Source organism: Mya arenaria, chromosome 14 (assembly GCF_026914265.1).
Source record: "Mya arenaria isolate MELC-2E11 chromosome 14, ASM2691426v1".
In the NCBI taxonomy this organism is placed as follows: domain Eukaryota; kingdom Metazoa; phylum Mollusca; class Bivalvia; order Myida; family Myidae; genus Mya; species Mya arenaria.
The window spans coordinates 61,521,840-61,536,769 of NC_069135.1; the positions used below are offsets into that span (position 1 = coordinate 61,521,840).

The following is a 14,930-nucleotide window of genomic DNA, read 5'->3' on the forward strand; positions in this document are numbered from 1 at the left end:
GGGGGGGGTCACATTAAATATGCTGTCAAATAAGACCAGAATTTATTTTTATACAGTCGAACCCCGTTGGCTCGAACCCCCAGGGACCGTCGAAAATACCTCGAAAAATTCGAGCCAAGCGGTAATGCTTTCTTTCAGAATAATGAAATCGGTCGTTTACATCAGTTTGCGCTAACAAGGAATTCGAGCCAATCGAGTTCGAGCCAACGGGATTTGACTGTACTTTAATTGTATCTTTTGCTGTAATTAAGGTTTCAAACAGTAAATTAATGATACGATAACTCAGTTCAGATGCATTACTTGGGAAAATTGTTTTTTCCCAAAAACATGAGCGAGTCCATTTAAACCCTTTTTTGACATTAGTTGCATCTAGTACACCCAATGTTTGGATAATTTATTCAATAAATATTTGAGGAATCAAGTTGCACATTGGTCAATGTCTGTTTAATCATTCAATTAATATATGAGGAAACTATTTTAACCATGGTCAATGTCTGTTCAAACAATTTAATCCATATTTTTGGAAACAATACACACTTAGGTCAATGTCTATAGAATTATTCACTCAATATACATATATAAGGACACGTACATGTATGTTTAATTTCAAAATAAACACATTATAAACAACATATTAACTAAACACAAACTGATTGAAAAATGACACATCGTGTCTATAACTCTATAATCTATATTTTGAATCATTCTATTACACAATTACATTGTTTGATTAAACATTCACAAGTAAGAAACCAACTTGTTGGTATATTTCATACACAATCAGCTACTAACATTTCAATTAATAATACACATTCTCATACTCGTATATCTTATAACACATTACTACACGACTTGACACTAATGAAAACTGTAAGAATTCAACATTATTTAAAAGTCAAGATTCAGTCAAATACTTTGACAGTAATTGAATCGCGCGGTATGTGAAATAAAGCATTGTATATGCGTATTGTCAGTATGATAGTATACATTAGAATGATGCTTGAACATTACAATTACTTCACACCTGATACAAATTTCACTCATATTAACTGACTGACATGATCTATACTAAGTTTAAAACTTTTACGAAATTATCCGAATCAGGTCTGCCATCTTGACTACAGGTGACAAACAACATCTTCTTCAGTGGACAGTAAGCCACACTGCATGGACTCTCTATCCCCTCTTCCTTCCCCAACAGTTGGGTTATCTTGCCGGTGGGCGTGTCCAGTAACAGGATGTTGTCACTGTTCCTCCCACACACGAGCAGCTGGTTATCCCCCACGGCTGTTAGACCACATGGTGATCTCAGTATCGGGTCTTGGTATGACTTGAGCACCTCTAGTGAGATGCTCAGCTTGGTTATGGTGTTGGTAAGCATGTTTGAGACATATATGACTGGAGGAGTCTGGCTCTCTCTGGTCACTGTCAGATACCAGGTTGACTTAAACAAAGGTTTTCCACTGCTGTCTTTGTACACACTCTTCTTCACCTTTCCCTTCATGTCCATCAACACAACCTTGCCTGGGTTGGTAAAGGACACTATCAGATTGTCATCACAGAAATCTATTCCACGACATTCTCCATCTACTTTAACAACATCCTGTTGCGTGACATTTCCTTGGGTAGATAAGAACTGTATCTTTTTTAACCCCGGCAGAGTGATGGCTGCCCTGTTCCCGGGCAGTAGACACAGGTCCCATGGATCACCTGGCAGATTCACCTTGGACACCACCCTGTTGGTAAGGGTGTCCACCAGCTTGATTGAGCAATTATACCAATCAGCCAGTATGAGCCTGTCACCTGGCAGAAGGACTACACTGCTCAGGCAGCAGTTATTGGTGTCAGTTAATGCCTTTACTGGGATGTCAGGCAGCTTCCTAAACTGGGACTGGCTTAGGTCTGTACGGCTCTGGTTTAAGGCTGTAATATCGAAATAAAACTTTTAATGAACAACAACTTGTAATTGTATTTATTTTTGTCCGCTTCACTGTTATTTAACATTTAGCAGACTAAGATATGTTCTAAGTAAACGCAGGTATCTTTGTGTATGAAACAATATAAAAAATATAGCATGGGCATATACACAAAGAGATATTTGAAGCTTCATAAAAAATAAATATTCTTGGATTGATTTCAAATCTGAACTAAGTAAATTGTACATGAACAGCATCCGGTATAAGTTTGCAAATCCGGTTTACTTGCAAACTTAGTTTTTTTATTATCTTAGATATCAACTTCAAAAGCGACACATAGAAAGTTTGCCCATTAAATAACAAATATTTTAAGTAAAATTAAAAAAAAAGTTTTAAGAAATATGAAAATTTTAATTCCAAAATTGATTTCTCCCGTTGGCCACCAATTGGATTTTAGGTCCCCCGCGGGGTTTTGGCAAACTCCAATTGGAGAATTTTCCATATGAGACGAAACGGGGGAAAAAATCAGCAATTTGAAAAAATCAAATATTACAATTTGGAACAGAAAATTACATTTCTATGTATGTCTGTAATACTAGATTCATAAACATAATTAAAATCTAATAAATAATCAAAAATTATGGTTTTGTAAAAACGGCTCTCCAATTGGGGAAAGTTCCAATTGGAGAATTCCACAGTCAATTTCTATTGATAAAAGCCACCAATTGGAGATCACAGAAGTTGGTGATCACAGAAGTTGGAGGAATCACCAGTTGGAGACTTCCACTGTATAACATCTGCTGGGGAGAAATAAAGTTGGGATATATACATGTCATGATATTATTGCTCATTAATTTAATATTGTAGATTATTCAAGAAAATAACATTGCAAGATGTTACCTGATTTCGAGTATTACATCGGTGTTTTCACTTGTGACGTTGTGTGCAATCTAAAAAAGTGATCTCATATACAACTGCGTCAGATTTGCGAATTATTTATCCTTTTCTTAAGCCTTGTGGTCCTAGATGCTCGAAAATATTAAATACTTTTAAAAAGAATAACTTACTGATTTTCATTTCCTGGTGGGCTCAATTTGTGTCTTTCTTTTAATCGAATAGGTTAGAGAACACCATCTTATATTGTCAGTAGGTACATTAAACTATGTTGACTTAGTGACAAACTTAATTTGATCACTCCAATTAAAGAAAAAACCTTTCGATGTGTATCTTTTATCCTATGCAAAAGTGGCTTCTTTTTATTATTTCGTTTCCATCACTCACGGTATGTTATTTTTCTTGCCTTATCAAATGGGTACATATACTGAATGTATGATAGCACTATCACGAACATATTATAGGTTAAACAATTATTTGTTATGTCAGTGATATTATTTATAAATGTTCTCTAATATTGTGTATTGACTTAATACTTTGTAAAAAATAAGCTCAACAATCATTCTTTGTTTCAGAATTCATCCATTTCAAATGATTCTTTGAAAAGGAGCCATTTTCTCGGTTCACTTATTGTCAGGGTTTAGGAGCTGTAGCTAAAAGCAGTGACGAAATTCGTTTACACTCTTAAATTGTGCTCAGTTACATTGAACACCTGCCGTAACTGAATGATAGCTTTACATTGATAAATAAGAAGTAAATATATCCAAATACTATTGCAAGGGGTATTTTTTTGCAAAAGTGTATAGCCCTTCACGCAATTCATGTAGTTTAAAAACTCATGTCTTGAATGTCATTATCTTTGATCAAGTATACGTTCTAAGCATTAGGAATGATATTGTTCATATTGTTTCATCCTACTACCTGTTTGCATGTTTTTGTTCGTTTATCAAATATACGCATATACTTTTCTTATCATGTCCACGTGTTTGTGAATGGAGGATAAAGATACTATAATAATGTTTTAAAGATGAATGCTAGATCGTTAAACACGTTGATTAAATATTAACATATTTTTAAATCACATTTATGAGAGTTAGGCGAAGATTTTGTGATGGAATTTATATTTGCTACTGTACAATAGGGGAGGTTACTGCGTAGGAGACGAACATTTTCTTAAACCGGTTTAGCATCAAATCAAGTAGGACCTACTCCGGTGACCTCAGACGAACATTCGTCTAAAAAATGGATTGAAATGGACAATCATAAAATTTTGGGCTATGGACTTATTGAAGACAACTGTATGGTAAGTCTTAATGCCTTTTGTTTTCATGATGGTTTAAATGATAAGAATTGTTTGTTATTTTTTATCACGCACAGGTATGCGCCCCCCCCCCCCCCCACATAGTGACATTACTCCGCAAAGCTTTGTCTGCTTTTTCCCCTCAAAATTTCCCCGGGAATGGGCGTAACCTAGGTTCCCTTTGGTGCGAGGACATTTTACCATCAGTTCATCCCTGCAAGGAAGGAATTTAAGCAGGCGTTAGTCCACCTAAATGGCCTTCAACGAGTCTTTTGACGATTTTTAGACTATGGCAGACACGAGACAGGGATACATAATGTAGTTAGTGTCGGTTAGAACCAGCCGCCCGGGTAGCCCAGTTGGTTAGAGCGCCGTGCTAGTGTTCCGGCGGTCGTGGGTTCGAGCCCCACACGGGGCGCACTTTTCCTCCCAGGTTTACTTTAATAACAAATGTCAAAATAATAAAAAAAAGTATCCCTGATCGCTAATTATTGTAGCTTTTTAAAGCCGGGGTTGGCTGGACCGAAAATCCCCAATATTCCCCGAACCTGGGGAGGCCATGGTTACAATTGACTGGTGCAATAGTTAGCAATAGACTTGTGTCAATTGAATTTAGTTTGAAGGATAAACAATAACACTTTTTTTACCTTTTTTTCAAAAAATTGATTGCAGACATAGAAACAGTGATTCGTCACAATCGTGAGCTTATGCAGACATAGAAACAATGATTCGTCACAATCATGAGCTTATTTTTTTGTCATACTGTACCAAATTATTTGGGAATATTGTTAAGCACATGTTTTAATCAGGGCTTCTAAAACTTTGGAACCTCAATCGGTCCGGACCCGGCAACGACCCCCCCTCCAGAAAAAATAATCCCCCCCACCTTAAAAACTTTTAATAATACCATTTTACCTCGGGACAATTTTTCAATAAGAACTCCGTCAAGTATGAAATATTTCCATTTTGGAAGAATGCTGTAGATCTTTTACATTTGAAGATTTGGAAATTATTATTGGTTATTCTTTAAAAAGTGTCAAAATTTGAGTAGATCTATGGTAATGCAATTAGTAGCTCAAAATTTTAATCCTTCAATTGTTATTTTAAAAACTGTTTTACTTAATGATAAAGGAAATTTATTCATTTCATTAAACAGATGTGCACAGGAAGGTACGCAATTCTAATTTTGTTAATTTTATCCAAAATTGAAAACTTATGGCTAAGTATCTGTAGATGTTGATATATAAATTATATATACAATTGACTGTTTTTATTGCTTATTAGTGTTGGGAATCAGACTGAAATATTACTATAGATAATCGGTTTATGAAAACAATCAATGATCGATTATCAATCGCTTTAATCATTATTTAACTATCTTTGGTCATCATATATAAGGCATATTGATTTATAAACTACATGAACCAGTTTAAGAAAAAATGTTCCCTTACAATATTATTTGTACATTTATTTGTATAAATTACATTATTTATTCAGAATGCAACTATACTTTAGTGTTTACAAGTTACTATTACAGATCATGAGACCGCAGGCTCTAAATTTTGTGTACGGTATTGAATACATGTGTAAAGTAAACACAAAGAAAAATATCAATTTCGTTTTGATAATCAGTCAGTAACAAGTAAAACAAGCAGTTGAATATTCTGTATGTTTTACAAGAACATTTTCTTTCAGAAAACTGAGAAAACTAAATTCTTACATGATATAAGAAGTAAACAATAACATTTTAAAACCACAAAAGTGTGATGTTGAGAACCAATCCTTTTGCAGTTAAATTACAAAGAAAATTTGTAATAAGGTACTGTAGTGAGCTACTGATATGATAATATGACTAGATAACACAACATAGTACCACATGAACATTTCAACATTAACATGTATTGACCAGAAACAAAATATATTTTCAAGACAATCTTTTAACTGGTAGTCGGTAGTGGTTACGTCTCTTGTTTCTATAATCGATTGTTCAAATTTCACTATCGATTGTCGCCGATGAAGGCCTTTCCGATCAATTGTCGATTATAACTGATCATTGGCACAACACTATTGCTTATACTTCAGTGTTTTGAGATTTCATTAAGTTTAAGTAATATGTTTCATATACTATATCAATATAATTTCCATGTTCTTTTTTTTAATAATGATATAGATAGACTATACTAATTAGTAATTAGTGATGTTCTGATGATCAATTATAATGAAAAAATAACTGGTATGTTCCTGAAATCAGTTTTTCTTCTTTCATCTTGTCAACTTTGTTTGGTTGTAATCATTAACAATATGGCTAAAGCAACAACAACATTAATAGTGTGTTTTTTTGGTGAAATTTACTGTCTTACTGCCTTCTTCCCTACAGAAAACTTGTCCAGTTTTCACCATATTTTATGTTTTCCAAAATTGATAAGTGGAGATTTCATAACATTAATGAATAAAAAATCTTGACAAGACTTACTATAAATTAACAAAATAATATATGCATAAAAATCATGTAGTATATCGAATTAGCACAAGCCCACAACCCTGCTCTGGTGAAAATTATGTCATCCGGGCTTGTTCTAATTCTGAATTTAATATAGCAGGGCAAAAATATGCCAAGCAATAGAGTAATAATTCAGGCTTGTTCATCCTGAACTCTAATTTCGATGATATATTTTGCCATTAAAATCTAAATTAGATATTTAAGCCTGATTTTGTATTTTTCCCAATGTCAACCTTTTTTTCCCAAATTATATTGTACAGGTGGTAAAAATAATTCCATAAAATACAATAACTAGACATAAGTAGAGTAAAGGATGATGAGTTTTTGTACAAGAATAAAATTACAAGTATGGTACCAGGTATTGTCAAAAAAAAATTCTTCTATTAGGCCAGTTTTTTTTATCATTAGATTTACGGGAGATTTTTCAAAAAGTTGGGTAAGGAGGAGGAAATAAAAATTAAAATAAAATGCATAAAATGTCCCGAAGGAGAAATAAATAAAAATAAAATGGATTTTTCTTCGATTTTTTTTATTTTTTAAATCTTCTTATATCATGAAGACAAAACACACCTTACTTGTGTCAGCTTTTTCATAGGCTGAACAAAGGGTGAAAGACCACCATAAAGTTTCAAAAGCATAATTAAAGATCCTTTTAAAGACTGAAAATATTTACCTTAACACAGTTCAAGCACTTATTGAAATTATTGCACCAGTCAATTGTAACCACGGCACCCCAGGTCCAGCCAACTCCGGGTAAAATCCATGTCCTGCAGGAACAAACTGAGGGTAAAATCCCTGCCAAATGCCCCCGCACCTCAGGGACCCTACGTAAGGCCCATTCCCCGCTATATTTTGCGCGAAGACAAAACCACCGGATTCACCCGGCACTGCGGGGCCACCTGGGAGGTAAAAACATGGCCCATTTCCCCGGCTATCCCCGGTATACCACGGACCGGGGCGGGGGGCTGTGGTTACAATTGATTAGTGCATAATTGTTAAGTAGATATTTGTTCAAATGCATCTATGCATACATGTGATGCATATATTATCAACCCATAGATTTTATGAAACATGTCAGTGTAATAAAGAAGTTAAAATGGCCTGCCCATTTCTAACCTTTTGCCCACAATATAAGCATTTCCTTTTAATAGTGAAGTGATCAAACATTGAACAAAGTTTAAGACACGGAAAGGAGGTCAAATGTTTTTTATGTCTTTAACATATAGCACCGTGACCATTTACCGTAATGTGGTTTTCATATAGAAAATATTACCAAATAAAGTCTAAGCCTTGATGGATATACGTATTCACTTCAAAGTTTGACAGGGCTTACGGAAGCATAGACAGTCAATATCTGTGAACTACATTAATTTTATATACTTTACCAAAGAAAATTCGGGAGCATTAAAATAAACTTGACAAGTGTAATATATTTCAAAATAACTGGTTAAAAACTGATTTTAGAATTGATCCTGAACAATATCATTCGAATTCCAGCTATTGGGATGCCCTTTGACACATGAGCAACTGATCAGTTTGACTTCTTGCACTGACTGCCAAATATTATCTTATGTTCCAATGTTTTCTGTCTTGCCAGAAACAAACACAATGTTATTATTAGCTCATTTTCAGTATTTTATAACGATTTAAATTATAATTAATTATTAAACAAATTGACAACTACGAACGTAAGAAGATACCTTGTGTTTTTCGCTTCAAATATGTGACCGTGAGGCAGTGTTTAATGCTCCTCAGAGTCAAATTCAGAAATAAATATCCATTTTGACTATGATGAACACGATATCATTTTGCAGTTTGTGTTTGTCAGAAGCTTTGAATATTTGCGCTGTAATCCAATTCATCCCTTTTAATATAACAACGTGAGCCAACGACTTTTTTATTGACAAACACAACCCACGAATTTCTGTCTCCTTATTTTGACCGGATGTTGTGCAATCTATTCCACGAATCGCGAACAACATACTTGATCTACAAAAAATCACAATATACACGCCTTAAGTTATCGACGGTTTGATTTAAATAAAGTAACATAAACATCTAAACGTCTTGGTAGTAAAACCTTTCTATATAGCTGACATTGACTCGCTACTTTCACTTTTGACAGGACGTTGTTATGGTTACGGGTACCTTTTCTGTTTCCCCGCGTATTTGCGACTGGTTTACGTATTATTGAAGTAAAAATACCGATAATGAATGACAATTAGTACACCAGTTGCTTCTGAGATATTGGTTATAGAACACTAATTTTATTTTCTTCGTTACATTGGAGCAACGTTCGTCGGAAAAAATAAAAATAAAACTAGGAAATTTTATTTTATTTTTATTTGGGTTTTGCAATATTTAGGTACGGCGCTCCCGTAAATCTAAAGATATAAAAACTCTGGCCTTAATAAACAGCAACTTGAGTGGAACCGATTACCAATAGTCAAACCAGTGTGTGTATACTACGTGACAAATTACGTCATATATGCTACGTCGGAAGGCAACATTTTCCTTAAAATGAACACTTAAATCAAAGATACCTTTTTTTTACACCACCATTTTAAATGAAACAAAGGGCAGTCTATGCCGCTTAAAGAGACCCGCATTTGTTTTATTACCGACATTTGATAAAGTCATTAGTTTCATCAAACACTTCGACAAACCCGTTTTCAAAATCATGTTTTGACAGTGCTCCGTCAGACGGCCTTATTGTGAAAAGGTTTGTCGAAGTGTTTAAAGAAATTAAACTCGCAATCAAACTCTGGTAAATGGCCGAAAGCAAGGCTCCGTAGGTGGCGTAGACTGCGCTTTGTTTCATTTAAAATGGTGAAGAAATAGTAAAGTTATCTTCGTTTAAAGTCTTTTTTTCAAATCAAAATATTGCCTTCTGACGTAGCATTTATGACGCAATTTATCACGTGGTATACACACACTGCAAACAGGAACTGATTCCCAACACTTTAGTTCTTTAAGCATTCTGTGCAACTCTCCAAACTTGCCCCAGGGTCTGAAGTAAAAAAAAAATGACCTAATAAATATTCTGCTTTGTGGCATGTTATTAAATGCTTGATCAACACATATCCACAGAATATTATATATCTTAAAATGTCTGACCTCATCAAATGCATAAGAATCAGTTACTACAATTCAAAAAAAGATTTTGGTTTTAATTTTCTGTCACATAGCTTAGACTTTAAAATTCTAATTAGCTCTTAAAACATGATTTAACATAAGACATATATGCACTTGCCAATAGACCATTACAAGTTAAAAGGCCATAAATCACTGATTGTGTAAATCACTGATGGTGCAATCAATTGGAAACAAATGGAAATATTACTAGATTTTGATTGGATGCCTCCATTCAGAGTTTATTATACTGGTCAGGATTTTGATCCAATCAGATTGTTTGTTATACCTAATCTGATGACAAAACAATTTTTAGGCGGAGCTAAATTAGTCCCACCCAATCAAGAAAGGAACATTACTTTGAATTTGTGTCATAAAGAAACAAAACTATCTTCCATATTTCTGTACATTTTCTAAGCATTCTCATTCATTTAGAATGTCAAGTCTCATCTTTGATCCCATTTCTAAATGTAAATAAAATCCGGTATTGCTGTTAGCATTTCTTATTACATCATCATATCAATTTATGTTTAAATAATTGCTTTGCTTATTTATTAGACTAGTTAATAGTGAAACAGACAGTGTTTCTGTAATGAATATGGAATTCTTTATAATTGGAGATTTTGGAAATGGAAATTTAAGGGGTTTGCTTTAAGAATGAAGGCAATGAAAAATAATAGATTTTACATAAAAAAAGTTGTTAAAATTCAAATCTAAATCATACTCTTTACCTGAAAAAGATTTTTTTAATTTTTTTTTTATTCTTGAAGTAGAGATATATATATGTCATATTTTCCATTTTAGAATTTTTAAAGAAAGTTGAAGAAAAAGAAATTTTAGAAAGAAAATTTTCAGTCATATGATTAAGTGAATATATCAGTTAGCCAGAGACCTAATGTTCTGCTTTGCTTTGCAAATGCTTTGTCTTTTTAGTGCAGTGAAAGTTGTGTTTCTTTTATGAATATATATGGTACTCTTTATAATAGGAGATTTTACTTAATCATACCCTTATTGAACAATTTGTTATAATATAAGGGAATGGTTTCTGGAGGAAAAATAATTAAAGTAATAGATTTTATAGTATCAAAAAGGCTATTGATTGAAAGTATTAAATTAAATCTTTATCAAACTCTTCACTTTGATAATAATTTAAAAATTGAATGATTCTAAAAATATAGAGCTATATGTAATAATTTAAACAAATTTGAAGAGCTTGAGAACCAGAAACTTACAACTTTTAATATTTAGTGTAGCATCTTTTCTGTACTAGGTAGTGTCAAGGTTTTTCCTGCAGTCCTACTGCCCTTATGAAAATCGCGAGCTAGAAGACGAGCTTGTCAAGGGATCGTACGATCAACTTCCCAATCTAGTTCGCGAGCAAGCGCGCCCGAGCTTTAAGCTATTATGGGCCGTAATTGAAACAAATACCAGCTCGTACGTGTTCGTTTAAGCTCGTACACGCTCAAAATTAAGATAGTACAAGCTTAAAAACAAGATCGTACAAGCTCGTCACGAGCAGCTTTACAGGCTTGTATGAGCAATTTTACGAGCTTGACAAGCATGTTACATTTCACGTCGCGAGCTTGTACAAGCTCGTCATGGGCAGCTTTACGAGCTTGTATGAGCAATATTACGAGCTTGATAAGCTCGTTACAATTCACTTTGCGAGCTTGTGCAAGCCTATCTGAAGTTTAAATAAGAGGACCCTTATTCACCTAACCTTATTCTAGCCCCTGGCGTGTGCTTTTAAAGAAAAACATAAACTATTCATGAATGACAATTTGGACAAATCATGTTCATGAACTCCCACTTAGTTAATGAACTTGACAGTTCATGAACATGATTTTTTCAAAATGTCATTCATGAACTAAGTTCATGAATAGTTAATGTTATTCGCAACAGGGTAATAATTTCATCATTACTACACGTCCATTTATAACAGTTTTAATTTTTTATGACACTTGACACAATTAGAAAGGAGTCATTGAATTGCTCATTGCAGTCCTTGACATTTACATCTAGTCTCTGTAGACAGGTCCATTTTCCTTAAATACACTTGATAAGGAAACGAATCTGCGAAAAACTTTTTTGCAGTCATTCTTCTCGTGCTTGTTTTTGTTGAAGTGTTCTCTCCTTAACTCTGGAAGCTTTTGTCTGAGACTTTGACATCCATCTTCCAACCTGAAATATATTTCTTTTTTTATTTGTACTGCCAATATTTTCCAATAACTAACGGCCAGTTGGTTATCAAATCAGTGCGAATTAAGATTTCAATGTCGCAGGTATATAAATTAATGATAGATTATTGTATTTGTTCAAACTAAAGTGCTCAAATTTATTGAGTCTTATTTTTAAAAAATAGTTTTATAAGTGTTTGTCCGTTACAAATAAAATCCACTCCACACATTCACCATATTGTTTTCAAAATCAGAATGAAAATCTTACCATGGGAATTGAAAAATAGTCTATATACTCACTGATGGATTTGGCAATTTACAGCTTTGAATGTTTTTCTCCTTCACTGGTTGATTCTTTTCTGGACTGATGATTTTTTTGTTAGCTCCTTTAGGCCGGCTAAAATAGACGAAACAACATTTCAGACACTAAACCATAATTTGCTTGCATAGTGGTTTTTTAAAAGGTCAAGGGTCAGCAGTGATGCAAAAGCCCATTGAAGGACCAAACTTTAAAATGTTAAAAAAAATCAATTTCTACTTAGTTTTGAGGTTCAATATTTCACTAGCATGATTCATACCCATTTATCCATTGCAACATGGAAATCTTACCATGTGCTTTAAAAATAGTCTACTCACTGATGGATTTGGCAATTTGCAGCTTTGAATGTTTTTCTCCTTCCCTGGTTGATTCTTTTGTGGACTGATGATTTCTTTGTTAGCTCACTTAGGCCGGCTAAAATAGACGAAACAACATTTCAGACACTTAACTATAACTTACTACACCAAAACATGTTGCCAATAATAGATGTTTCACTCCCCTAAAAGATCGTTCCTCAAAACTATATAAGGACTTTTTAAACGTTTTAGTTTTTGACCTTCCCACCCACTTTTGCATCGCTGCCGGACATTTATGGCAATTGATTCTTTTTTTAGACAAAAATAGCCTACTTACATTAAGTAACAAATATAATAGCTGTTAAAATATATAACAATGAAGTATTAGCTGTACGCTAGTCACAAACATTCATTTAACTGTGTTTCTACAAAAACGTATTTCGTACGTTTGTCGCGAAAATGTATTACAACAAAACATATTTGTTCATTACTTTAAAATGTTGCTATGTTATTTTAAACAATAATGTTAGCGTAAAAGATCCTTATAAATGTAATTGAATTATACCCCAAACTTTGCTTGAACTTACCTTTAATAAACGAAACAACACTTCAGTTTATTTGGCGCATTATTTCGACAAACATTTTCGACTTTCCAATAGACCATAATCCTTTGCGGTCCAGGGTGACTTCCGGTTTATTTCCGGGTTATAACGAAGTACAATAACAGCGGACTAATTATCATTCCAGGTTTGTTATAATTTATTTATTTATATTAGATTTGTCATTTTAATGAATTTATATTACATTATTGTGATATTATTTGAATGACATTTGTTATTTGAGCTATAAATCGCTTGACTGTTTACCTGGACACTTAGTTCTGGTGGGTGGGGTAGATGGTTCAGAAAAGACTGCGGTACTTTTCTTATTGGAGTATTATTAACAACAAATAATTCTCATCTATTCTAAAAATATTTGTTTGAAAATCAATACAAATAATACATTAGTCTGTTTTACTTGAAAATCAATACAAATAATACATTAGTCTGTTTTACTATCTGACCATCAAAATCTATTATAAGGAATCTGTATGTACATGACCAGGTATAACTAATAAGTCTTATGAATGAACATATATAAATCCTCATCAATATAAGGTATGATATTTATAATGCTTTGTGTATTTTATTACTATGTAATAAACATTTTACTTAGAAAGAGCAATTATGTCATGCTGTCACCTGTGTAGTCTTCTGAATAATTTGTTACTAGTTAGTTATGTTTAAATATTATGATGGCCACAGGACTAGTCACATACACCCAGGCCTGCACTTAAATTGTCCAGATTGTCTTAAACCCCATCCATAAATAAGTCTGAGAGTTATTTACTTTTTTTTATAAAAAATATACTTTTATGTTCCATTCCTTTCTTTACAGATATTATTCAAATATGCTGATGTTATCTTCTGAGATCATTGCTTTCAATGAAGAACATCACTACAATTGGTTGGACTGCTAGATTGGTAGCAACGTGATGGACAGCTAGTGCCTGTTGAAACACTAATGTTGGTTGGGCATCTATTGCTTACTGGGCCGCTATATTGGATGGACCATACATGTTGATTGAACAATTATAAATGGTTGGACCGGAAGTGTTGGTTGGACCACCAGTGTTGTTTGGACTGCATGTTGGACAGAATGTGTGATGGACAACTAGTGTTATTTGAATCACTGTTGGATAGACAGTTATTGTTGTTTGGACAGCTATAATCAGTTGATTTACAAGTTTTGGTTGAACAATATTTAATGGAAGCACAAGTGTTGGTTGGACTGCATTTAATGGATGGATATCTACTTGTGCCTGATTTGACCAAAATGAAGTGATGAAGTGATGATTGAACTGCTACTGTAGGTTGTCAGGTCATATTGGTTGGATTCCCATTGCTAGTACTTGTTGGATCTTTTTGTTGGTTAAATTAACTGTTGTTTTTGAGTGTTATTATTAATGATATTCATACATGTATAATATGTTTAATACGTGCTTAGTATTCAACACTTATGATGATGATTATTATTATAAGAGATATTATTATTCAGTAATCATAAATAATTATAAATATATATAATTAAATAAAAAAAATTATGTCCTTGTACTTAAGTTATGTTTTACATTTACAATGTGCATCAATGTGACATTTGGTGATTTTTCTGATATTTTATGGACTTAGTCTTTTTTCAGAGTTTGTTAAAATTTTTAAGTTCTCATAGCTTGCTCCATATAATATAATTTGTGGTCCAAGCTCGTGCAAGCTCGCACGAGCTTGCTCTTGTCAAAACCTTGCGCGATCTCATACAAGCTTGTACGAGCAAGCAACAGGGGAAATTAAGATTGTGCA

The 14,930-nt window shown here is 33.4% G+C and overlaps 1 protein-coding gene and 1 long non-coding RNA gene across 2 annotated transcripts in view; both read right to left on the minus strand.

The window, feature by feature from the left end:
• Positions 1-379: 379 nt before the first annotated feature.
• The window catches only part of LOC128217891 (uncharacterized), a 39,179-nt gene continuing 24,628 nt past the window's right edge, over positions 380-14,930 (minus strand). Inside the window, exon 3 of the mRNA XM_052925329.1 lies at positions 380-1,923. Within this exon, the coding sequence (XP_052781289.1) occupies positions 1,064-1,923 (860 nt within the window). The 3' untranslated portion in view covers positions 380-1,063. The remainder of the gene's footprint in view (positions 1,924-14,930) is intronic.
• Positions 11,671-13,210, minus strand: LOC128217892 (uncharacterized). The gene is made up of 4 exons (XR_008258284.1): positions 13,122-13,210; positions 12,556-12,652; positions 12,220-12,316; positions 11,671-11,923 (listed from the first exon to the last, which is right to left on the minus strand). It is a non-coding gene; the product is annotated as an uncharacterized LOC128217892 (long non-coding RNA).